Raw genomic sequence first — 12,037 nt, 5'->3', positions numbered from 1 at the left:
TTTAGTTACATATTGTTGCTACCTATAATCTATCGTGGAGTTTTAAAAAAGTCAGAACATGTAATCCATTTATTATAAAGCACACAATTGCCAAAAAATGAGCATGTAGTGTCTATATTTCTACAGGTTAACATAAAAGAAATCAGATGTAGCAAAAATGTAGATTAAATGGGGACTAAATTAGCATTTTATCTGTGCACTATGTAGATCCTTTTCTAATATTGGTCAGCTGCAACAGAGATTAGTTTGGAAATAGAATAAAGCTGCCCAAGGAAATTCCAGATTATAAAAGTTTCAATTATTTTTTGAGGTCATATATAGTAAATCTAGTGGTGTCAGAAATACAAAGCATTTTGTCTAATGTTTAAATAAAGGATGGGAGGAAACTATGTTTAGTATACCTGGTTTTGATTTCTTAATGTTAAAAGGAAAGATGTCACACACTGAGTAACATGGAATACACCTGAAGAACAGATAGTGGAATGTAAAAGTGACGAAAACACCATTTTGAAAACTGGCAAGCTTAAAGATAATGTTTCACAAAATTAGAGATGTAAATTGATGAACATACTAGCATTCTGTCTGTCTTGGTCTTTAAAATTTTGTTTCTGGATACAAATAAACATGTATCTACATATTCACACTCTCTATTCCTATTCTTCTAAATTATCTTGTTGATTACCATTTATTTATTAATAACATAGGAACAAATGATTTATTTTGAGTGAAAGACAACACAGCATTTCCTGAAAAGTATTGCATCTATAATATGGTTGGGAATAATTCTGTCGCTATAAAATTTAAATTGGGAATACTGTTTTGAGTAATTTTGGCATATTTATGTAATAGAATGTGAGAATGATTTTGGAATAGGACGAGAGGAGATACATGCTGCCTAAGTAAGATTCAGATAAAAGGGGGATCAGACTGCAACTGGCAGAGAAAGAAACCACCCTAACTAATCAGGCAGTAAAAAAGGTAGCAGAAGATTCATACTTTCCTCCTGAGTAGACCAGATAGAAACACAACAAGATGAACTAATTCTACTTTATTATTTTATTTATTTATTTTATTTATTTATTTATCCATTTCTATACCGCCCTTCTCCAAACAGGACTCAGGGCGGTGAACAGCCAAAGTAAAAAACAGAACATACAAAATTTAAAAACAGTTTAAAATAATTAAATATTTTGGCCATAAATTAAAACAACCCAATTTAAAATCAATTTAAAATTTAACTCAAGCCAGCCCAACTAGTTGAAATAAATAGGTTTTCAGGGCCCGACGAAAAATCCGGAGGTCTGTTATTGTACGTATCTCTGGGGGGAGGTTGTTCCAGAGGGTGGGTGCCGCCACAGAGAAGGCTTTCCCCCTGGGGGTCGCCAGCCGACATTGTCTGGCGGACGGCACCCTGAGGAGGCCCACTCTGTGCGAGCGTACTGGCCGGTGGGAGGCTATTGGTGGCAGAAGGCGGTCTCGTAAGTACCCCGGCCCTAAGCCATGGAGCGCTTTAAAGGTGGTCACCAACACCTTGAAGCGCACCCGGAAGACCACCGGGAGCCCAGTGCAGCTCGCGCAGGAGAGGTGTCACATGGGAGCGCCTCGTCGCCCCCATAATCCCCCACGCGGCCGTGTTCTGGACCAGCTGGAGCCTTCGGGTGCACCCCAGGGGGAGCCCCATGTAGAGAGCGTTGCAGTAGTCCAGGCGGGAAGTGACGAGTGCCTGAGTGACTGTGCGTAGGGAGTCCTGATCTAGAAAGGGGCGCAACTGGCGTATCAGGCGAACCTGATAAAAAGCCCCCCTGGCCACGGCCATCAAATGATCTTCTAAAGACAGCCGTGCGTCCAGGAGGACGCCCAAGTTACGAGCCCTCTCCGTGGGGGCGAGTGGTTCGCCCCCAATAGCCAGCGATGGCGTCAGCTGGCTATATCGGGACACTGGAAGCCACACCACTCGGACTTGGAGGGGTTGAGTCGAAGCCTGTTTCTCCCCATCCAGGCCCGCACAGGCAACATTGACAGAATCTGGCTAGTCTGAAAGTACAAATCTCTTGCTACCTCTTTTAGAATTCCTTCTAAGTTTCTTTCTTTGTTTCTCCTTTCCTTTTTATCTGATTGTTCTGTAGGCAGCATTTCTTCTACTTCCACTTTACTTCAACCCACCGCTCCTCCATCTTCCAAGATCATTGTCAGATTCTGTTAACAATTCAGTTCAGGATTCAGACTAAGTTAGAGTGCAAGAAGCTTAGTCATGTGAATTTAAATCCGACTAATTTTGGTAGGAATCCTAAATAATATTAATTGTGCTGGAAAAGCTTCCTCGTGTATTTCCAGTGTTTCTGCTGAAAGAATGCAGTATGAACATTTGACTTCTGGATAATATATTTAATGTTTTCTAGTATTAATTTGAAAACAGTGTGTGTTGAGAACATTTTTGCATTTTGCAAGACGACAACCCAAAAAATACTTTTGACAAAGCACGTTGTTTTTCTGGACACCGAAAAATTTCTTTGTTCTTCTGTTTATTTATTATTAAAGTAAATTCTAATTTTAATTTACTAATTTATTATTAATAACCTGTATTAAAATTAGAATTTACTTTTATTTTATTATTATTTATTTGACTGGTATATTGTATCCTGCCAGATAAATTAAACAAAATTCCCTCTACTTGGATGCCCTCCAAATGTGTTGAATTCAACTGGTAGATCGATTGCACAAATAGCCTATATAGCCTCTCAGTAAATATCATAAATAAGATTAGCTGTGTCTTTGGTCCAACCACATTATTTGTTTACAGTAGTAAAATTTACAGGGCTTTTTTTTCTGATATGATTGCCATGTATAGGATCTTTTAATGGTTTTCTACTTCTAGTGACTCATTCATGCACACCTGACAAACATTCTTCTTATATCTTAATACCAAAAACATAGCAGGGACTGGTTTCTATGACTCATTATTATTTGAATGATCTACCATGTAATTTTCAAGTAATCCTCACATTGTGACCATTCAGGAATAGCTGTCCTTACTCATCTTCTTGTAGAAGCCTTTTCACAGAAGTATGATCAATGTTTAAACTATAGTACAAAAGGATAATCTCTGATTCACCATCAGAGTTGCAAACACTTGGAAGGCCTCACCTCCCGCCCCCCGCCCCCAACTATAAGAACATAATGCCCAAAGCTAATAGTTTAGTTCCTGAAGCAGAAATTTCTATTAGGAAATAGCTAATTTGCTGCTCCTTTTCTGACATTCCAAAGCAAAAACAAGCATAATGGTGACTTTCTCGTTCTGCCTAATGGCAGGAGCAGAGGTATCATTGCAGAAATAACTTTTTGATTTTAAATCTATTGCATTTAAATCTATTGTGAGTTAGTTCCATAGAATTTAAATGAGGTAGTTTCAGCTAAAAATGTTGTTGTTATTGTTGTTGTTCACTGCAGTCAGCCAGGTGTTCTGAATGGATTTGGCCTTTTTGTTCACCTATCGAGTCTTCCCAAGAACCTGGGATAGGCAGATGTATTACTTTACATATTATAGTAGCTAAAATGGTGGGTTTTGGTGTTCTGAGCACATCAAGTACTCATATAAAGTATCCTCAGGGATACAATACTTTTAAAAACAAAGTCTGTTAAAATACTTGTATGGCCTAAAATAAATTGGTTTAAGTACTAACCTTGGTAGCCTCAGCCCTGAATATGAATTTTGAATGGCAGTTCAGCAATCCTTACCAGCACTTGAAATCAGAACATAATTAACTGTTGTTTCAGCATGACTACATAAATGCCTCAGGATGCTCTATTTTGTGTTTTGGTTGAAGAAACACACTAATGATTTTAAATGAACCTAAATCATTTCGAGTTAAGCCTTAGCTATTTAAATTGCATAGATTCTGCACAAAGCTCTGGATTATGAACAATGGAGTAACTGTCTTTGAAATGACAGTGAATTAATAAATATTAAAATGTTTAAGCTAGTTTAGCATCACATACTAATAATGAGTGTCTGTTGATTAAATAAAATAATTAAGAAAAATTATGTAGGCATTTTAAAGAATTGAAAGATTTGTCATTTTTATCCGGTAAGTAGAAGTAACTGAAGTATGAAATATATCTGTACCTGTATTATTTTTTTCTATGACACTTATCACCTTTGTGCTATTATTTAATAATTATATGCTTATTCAGTTGCGGGATATGTCATACACAGCTATACTAGATTCATTAACTATTATTTTTAGTAGGAAAGAAGAAGAGCAATAGTCAGAATATTCGAATGGTCACTAGGAAGTCATTAGGATCATAACGTTGAAAGGGACTTTGGTGGGCCTCTAATTCAATTCCCTATCTAGTGCAGGAATGTTTATGCCATCCAAACAGATGGTTGTCTAACCTTTGTTTGGAAATAGCCAGTGAAGCTATTTTCAACTCCAGGAAGTATTGCTCTCTTGGTTGCCTGTTATTTTGAGTTTGGATCTTACTCTGTAAAATTTTATAAAGCTTCCACCCACTGGATTATGTCCTACCCTCAGGTACTATGGACTATATGATAGTGTTAGCAATAATATGAATAGTTTTTAACAACTGCATGGTAGCTTCTAGTAACCACCTTGTTCTTTCTATGTGCTTGCAAAACCACTGTTTGATAAATCTTTTCTAAAAATTTCCCAAGTATTAATGTAAGTTAATTGGTCTGTAGTTTCCTGGGTCTAATCTCCTCCCCTTTTAAGGATTGTAACAATGTTAGTTTGTCTCCAATCTTCACCATGCTGTCCCATCACCATCCTTTTGACTTTTCTAACTAGTGAACCAAACATTTCTTCAACTCTTCTCCTCTTGCCCGGTATATGGTCAAAGATCCTATTTAGGAGTTATTTTTGGAATTCATTGCAAGCTTTAGCTCATTCTAAGCCAGAGTTCTCCAATGTTTCCAATGTTTTGGTGGGGGAGGGGGGAGGAATGGTTCTGCTTGAGCGGCCAGCAAATATGCAAGTGCATGCAGCTCCATTTGTGCTAGCAGTGTGCACGTGTACCTGCCGGTCATGCAAATGGAGGGCGTTCATACTTGTCCGCTGCTTGCACAAGTGAGGATGCATGTGTTTGTGCGTGTGCACTCGCTGGCTGTTTCTGCTGCCCGGTTGTAACCCCCTCATTTATTATTATTTATTTATTTATTTATTAGTCGCATTTTTATGCTGCCCAACTCCCGAGGGACTCTGGGCGGCTAACAACAAAGAATAAAACAATACGAACAATATCCCATACAAAAGTTTAAAAGAAAACATTAAAACCCATACATTCCAATTCGTGGCCGGGTCTCGCAAGATCACCATAGCGAGATCAACGGCCTGCCGGAAGAGCCAGGTCTTCACCGCTTTCCGGAAGTCCAGTAGGGTAGGGGCAGTCCAGACCTCAGGGGGTAATTGGTTCCAGGGAGCCAGGGCAGCCACAGAGAAGGCCCTCCCCCGCGGGCTCACCAGCCGACATTGTTTAGCTGACAGGACCTGGAGGAGACCGACTCTGTGGGATCTTACTGGGTCGTTGAGAGCTATGCGGTAGAAGGCGGTCTCGAAAATAGCCTGGCCCTGAGCCATGTAGGGCTTTAAAGGTAATAACCAACATCTTGAATTGCGCCCAGAGACCGATAGGGAACCAGTGCAGCTCGCGGAGAATTGGTGTAATGTGGGTGTATCTAGGTACACCCACAATAGCCCGTGCAGCTGCATTCTGGACCAATTGTAGTCTCCGAACACTTTTCAAGGGTAGCCCCAAGTAGAGTGTATTGCAGTAGTCCAACAGTGAGGTGACATGGGTATGAGTGACTGTGAGGAAAGCCTCCTGATCCAAGTAGGGTCGCAATTGGTGCACCAGACGAACCTGTACAAAGGTCCCCCTAGCTACAGCCGTCAGATGTTGTTCCAATCTCAGTTGTGAGTCTAGGAGGACACCCAAATTGCAAGCCCATTCTGAGGAGGGCGCTTTCTCCCCCTCAGAACCAAGGATGGACAATCGACATAGTCTTTAGGGGGCAATACCCAGAGCCATTCGGTCTTGTCTGGGTTAAGTCTGAGCCTGTTGACTCCCATCCAGATCCTCAGAGCTTCCAGGCACCAGCACATCACATCCACCTCCTCACTGAACTGACGAGGGGTGGAGATATACAGCTGGGTATCATCAGCATATTGCTGATATCTCACCCCATGTTGTCGGATGATTTCACCCAGCGGTTTCATGTAGATGAAGGGGAGAGAGGACCAAGCCCTGAAGCACCCTGCAGATGAGGAGCCTTCAGGTCGACCTCTGTCCTCCTACCAACACTGACTGAGATCGATCAGAGAGATAGGAGGAGAACCACCGCAACACGGTGCCTCCCACTCCCAATTCCCTTAGTCGCCCCAGAAGGCTACCATGGTCAATGGTATCAAAAGCCGCTGAGAGGTCAAGTAGCACCAAGATAGAGGAATGACCCCCATCTCGGGCTCGCCAGAAATCATCCATCAGTGTGACCAAGGCAGTTTCCGTGCTGTAGCCAGGCCTGAAACCGGACCGAAAAGGGTCCAGATAATCCGATTCATCCAATGACCGCAGGAGCTGAAGTGCCACCACTTTCTCTACAACCTTTCCCACAACGGGTAGGTTGGAGACTGGACGAAAGTTCTTTAATTCTGCTGGGTCCAGGGAAGGCTTCTTGAGAAGAGGCCTTACAATCGCTTCCTTTAATGGTTGTGGGAAGGACCCTCATGGCCCCTAGTGGGCCCATAGGTTGGGGAAGCCTGATCTATTTCATAGCCTAACCCCATTCTTACAGATTTGGAATATTTCCTAATTAGTGGTTTTTGTTATACAGGTAATTTTCGATTTATGACCACAACTGAGCCCAAAATTTTCATTGTTAAGTGAGTTTTTCCCATTTTACAACCATTTCTTGCTTCAGTTGTTAAGTGTATCACTTCAGTTGTTAGGTGAATCATGCAATTATTAAGTGAATTTGATTTCTTCTATTGACTTTGCTTGTCAGAAGCTGGCTGGGAAGATTACAAATGATGATCATACGACCCCGGGTCAATGCAGCTGTTATAAGTACATGCCAGATGCCACGCACCTGGATTTTGATCACATAACCATTGGGATACTGCAATGGTCATAAGTGTGAAAATCAAGTGCTGAAGACCTGCTTCTGCCAGCAGGCCTGGGAAACCCAGGCTCGTGTGATCTGTTGTCGCCGGGGCGGGGGGTGATTTTATTTTATTATATTAATTTATTTGATTCTTTTTTATTGTTTTAAATGAGGTTTTATATTCTGTAAGCTACCTTGAGTCGCCATGTGCAAATAGACAGCGATATAAAATAAATAAATAAACCAGTAATAAGTACTTTTTTCAGTGTTGTTACTGCAGTTGGTGAATTGGTTTGAGTAGACGATTATCTTTATGCCACCCTTTTCATTTTAAGACCTGTTTCTTTTCTGCTGTCAATTTATCAGGATTTTTTTTTTTGTAAGCACACTAGCCTCATTAGCTTTGTCTCATTTTTCTTGTCTGTTTGGTATTGTTTGTGTTTGGGCTTTAATTATCTGGGGGATTTTGTTTGATTTTTTTGCAAAAATCTCCCAACTCTCCTGAATTATTTTTTCCTTCAGGATTTCCATCCATGGAATTTTTTCTGCTTTTCCTCCATGTTTATTGAAGTCAGTTGTCTGAAAATCTAGAACAATAATCAGACTAACTTCTGTTGTCTCCGCCTTAAGTGCATTATGCTGAGTTCTAAATTCATGGGGTCACTCTTTCCAGGGCTCCTACAATTTCTTTAATAATTTATCTCCTGCTAGTAGATGCCTATTAGCTGATCGTCTAGTTCTTTCCTTTACCTTTTGGGTGATAATGTTGTCTACAAAGTACATCAAGAATCTGATGGCTTTCCCACTTGCCAGAATTTGATTTCCAGCACATGTTGGGATAGTTGAAATACTTCATTAGAGTAATGTGTGTTTCCTGTACATAAATCTGATTTGGGAAAATTTCACCTATTTGATTGAATGGTCTGCATACACATCTGCAGCAGAATAATTCTTGTTTATTTTTCCCTCAATATTCAGCCAGCTGCTTCGGGTATAGTTTTCACCCTTGTGGTCATGAATTTCCCTAGTGGTATCTTTGTTTATGTATAATATGACGTTTCCCCCCCCCCCTCCTTTGTTGGCGTTGTTTCTTTTAAACAAATTATATCCTTCTGGTATTATATTCTGATACATTCTCTTCCACCAGGCTTCAGTAATACTAACAAAGTCATATTTGCCATCCTCATACTGGGACTTCAAGTTCTCCCTGCTTTTTTCTGAGCATTGATCATTCTGAGCATACTTTGAGCATTGATGTACAGGTATCTGACTTCTTTAGTACTACTTTTCTTACATTTTCTTACAGAATCTCCTGGTATATTTTTCAATATGCCTTATTGCCTTTCCCTTTTTGTTGTATGATTTACAGACTTCAAACTTAAGCTTGGAGTACGGCCATGATATTGACATCTTCTCCTGCCTAATGTATTTTAAAATTCTTGTAGACAAATTAATCAAGATGTTTTACAGCAGTATTAATTCAGTCTTTGTGAGTTGCAGCCCATCTCTTACCAGAGTCTTTTTTTCTAGATAGGAATCAGACCAGGGAATCCAAAGTTTTCTCAGTGATACCATTCCTTGAACCAGCCATTTAGCTCCACAATCCTCCATTCCTTCCTTGGGCAATGAAATTCAGTCAGAAGTGTGGATGAAAGCACCATCTGTATTTAAATACTTTTTTTTTTCTTCATAGTCTCTCAATATTCTTTTCAGGACCTTTTTGACTGTGTAATTTGTTCAAAAATGAAACAAGAAAGGGACAATTATCAATAGATTTGATTAGTTGGATCAACTTCACTCCTCACGTTCAATCATGTTCTTCACTTTTAGGAATCAATAGACCTTACTTGATAACATGTTTGGTTTGCTGATTGCTGACTTCCGTTCCTCTCAGCAGTGAGCTGCTTATCACAAATTTTCCTCTTGGGAAAGGCCATTGGATCGTTCACTTCATGAAAGACTGGGTTTTTCTCCTTCCCATCTCTGGAAAACTGGGTGAAAACTAGTGGTGGGATTCAGCCAGTTCGCACCACTTTGGGAGAACTAGTTGTTAACTTTCTGAGCAGTTGGGTGAACTGGTTGTTGGAAGAGATCATTCGGGCAGAGAACCGGTTGTTAAATTATTTGAATCCCACCACTGGTGAAAACCCATCTTTGTTTATGAGTTACCCTCAAGGTTGAAGAGTCTGAAGTTGAAATAAGGTGGGGTGGGAGATGAAAGAGAAGACAAGTTAGTTATATAGATATAGGAGACAAAAACAACAGAAAATGGATTTGTATCACATTACAATTGTTAGTTGATACCCTGCATAACCATCCTGTCTTCTCTTCTTCCCACCCTGCCTCATCTGAGTTTAAAGCCTATATCAGTCAAGCCACTTTTGGCATCTGATGAACTGAGCTGTAGTTCATGAATGTTTATGCCTATAAAATTTGTTTGCCAGAAAAGGCGCTATCACATTCCTCTTCATTTTCAGTAAAATTACAAGCTTCAAGTTGAGGGATAAGGGGCTTAGCAATGCTAGCTTCAAAAAAAATGGATAAGGGTTTTAAGATTCTTAATTCTTCCTTAATATGGATTTAAATCCAACCTAGAGAAAAGTTTAATTAAGGTATTGCTTTCACAGGCTGTTCTAGTTCATGTGCAAAATTACAGAAATATCTTAAATCTGCTTAACAGGAATATTCCTCAGAGCCAAAGCAGAGATGCAGTTCTCTGAGTTATATAATTAGTGGAGGTCATGTTTTTGTCAGGAAAGGAAGAAGAACATTTGAAAAATGTTATGAGTTCTGGCTTTGATGGAAAAAAAGTATAGATCATTTCTAAATTAATTGGAGATGAGTGATAAAGAGCTCATCTATCTCCATTAGGAAGTGTTAATCACAGAAATGAATGGAATTATTAGATGTCATTTTAGGAGAACAGATTTCATATTTGTTATTTTGTAAAATGTCATTTGTTGATTATGGAATGGAGTAATTGGTTTTTAGTTACTTTGAATTTAATTAAGACAAGATAGTCTTTTTAACACAGTATCAAGTAATATACTAGAATATCAGTAATATAAAGACAAGCTGGAAAATTAAAAACTGAGAGTTTATAAATGAATATTCTTGAACCAAGGTATTGGATGATATAGTAAAATAAACTAGTAATGGCACACCTGAGATATTACAGGCCTGTTACGTGACTAAAGGAAAAAGCACAATGGAGAAATGTAAGCATGGAAGCTAACAGGAAATGAAAACAAGGGTTTGTCACATGGGTTTCCTCTATGATGAAATTTAAAATGTTGTGTAAAATGTAGTGAAAAGGAAAGCATTCTGAGAAATTCACCTTCAGTCTAGTAAGGCTTCAATCCTAGTAAGGATTTCTTGAAAACTAATTAAATCATTGTTTTAATGGCTATAAAAAACTAGAAAACTCACTGTTTTTAAATGTCTGAGTGTTAGTAGATAGTCCAGAGCAATGAGATTGAGTAGTGAAGACGCTTGCTTCCCACTTGGAAAGTTGAGAGTTCAATCCTAGGTAGCAGAAGTTTCTCTCCTAGGACACAAAGAAAAAATATCTACTGCAAACTCTTCATAAGCGTCAGGGAAGAATATCCAGCCAGTTAACAGTCAACTCCATCTAATCATCCCGACTTTATCTAAATAAGGACTTCAGGGTCATAAAAAAAGAAATTGTTAGTAGATAGTCCTTGTATATTATGCACTATAATTAAAAAGTGATATAAAATTAGAACTGTGTCTACCAAGGAAAGTACATTATGCAAAAGCAAAAGCTTTATCAAACATAATGTATTTGAAAAATAAAATGAACTTACCTATATTTTAAGTGGGGAACTGCCTTTGATCTTTTGCCTTTTATGGAGAGAGCGGGGGGGAGGGAGGAAGGGAGAGAGAGAGAGAGAGAGAAAGAGAGAGAGTTCAAGTCCCTTCTTTTGCATATTGAATAGAACAAATAAATAGTAACAATAGTTTTTGCAGAAAAGTCAGAACTATAGAAAAGTTTTGTATTAGATGCAGTTTTTTTACATATACATATATACTCATTATTTATGTTTCAGAGCCTCCAGTTCCCATTGCACCTCCTCAACTGTCATCAGTTGGTGCAACCTATTTATGGATACAGTTGAATGCCAATTCTATTAATGGAGATGGACCTATCATTGTGAGACAAATAGAATATCGCACCTCAAGTGGAAGCTGGTATGATATACAACCAGTGGATTCAACAAAGTATAAAATTGGACACCTGGATCCTGACACAGAATACGAAATTAGTGTATTGCTCACTAGACCAGGTGAAGGGGGTACTGGATCTCCTGGACCAGCACTTAAAACAAGGACAAAATGTGCCGGTAAGTAAAGAAGTAATTCACAAATTCATCGTGTTACTTGAAATAACTGAATTTTAAAATTCCAGTTCAACTATAAAACATTAAAAGTAGCAATAGCTACCTAGTTAACTTAAGTAGAGATTATTAAATTAGAACACTGTTAAGAGTTACTGCTTTCAGTTAAAATGAAGCATATATTTAATACTACAATATATTATTTTTTAATCTTCTTGCAAGTTTGGATCTAAATATAATGCTGTCTCAGTCCAGGTAGGGAATAAATGCATTTATACTGTATGTCTTATAGTCTGCTGTTACTTCAAAAAGTTACTCCGAGACAAAATTATTGCTGGTTCATCAATCGGCAACTTTCTGAGAGAAAAATATTTTCTTTAGAAATTCAAAATAAGCACTTAATGGTAGACACCTTTGATAGTGGTGTATCAAGATAAAGAATGTGATAGTCTCCATTAATAAAATTCTTCATAATGATCTTTAATTGATCTCTAATTCTAAAACCTTTCTGATTTTACCCAAACTGAACAAAAGGGAAAAGAATAATCAAATCTGATTT

General features: G+C 38.5%; 1 protein-coding gene across 32 annotated transcripts in view; it reads left to right on the top strand.

Annotated features, from left to right (window-relative positions):
- Window positions 1–12,037, top strand: part of PTPRM (protein tyrosine phosphatase receptor type M) — a 467,288-nt gene that overhangs the window by 200,889 nt on the left and 254,362 nt on the right. For all 32 annotated transcript variants that reach the window (XM_087890425.1, XM_087890424.1, XM_087890423.1 and 29 more), the window contains exon 7: window positions 11,191–11,484. In XM_087890425.1, the coding sequence (XP_087746551.1) occupies window positions 11,191–11,484 (294 nt within the window). The remainder of the gene's footprint in view (window positions 1–11,190; window positions 11,485–12,037) is intronic.

Source organism: Pantherophis guttatus, chromosome 3 (assembly GCF_059756535.1).
Source record: "Pantherophis guttatus breed Tessera chromosome 3, ASM5975653v1, whole genome shotgun sequence".
Taxonomy (NCBI): domain Eukaryota; kingdom Metazoa; phylum Chordata; class Lepidosauria; order Squamata; family Colubridae; genus Pantherophis; species Pantherophis guttatus.
This window is presented reverse-complemented; position numbering and strand designations above follow the sequence as displayed.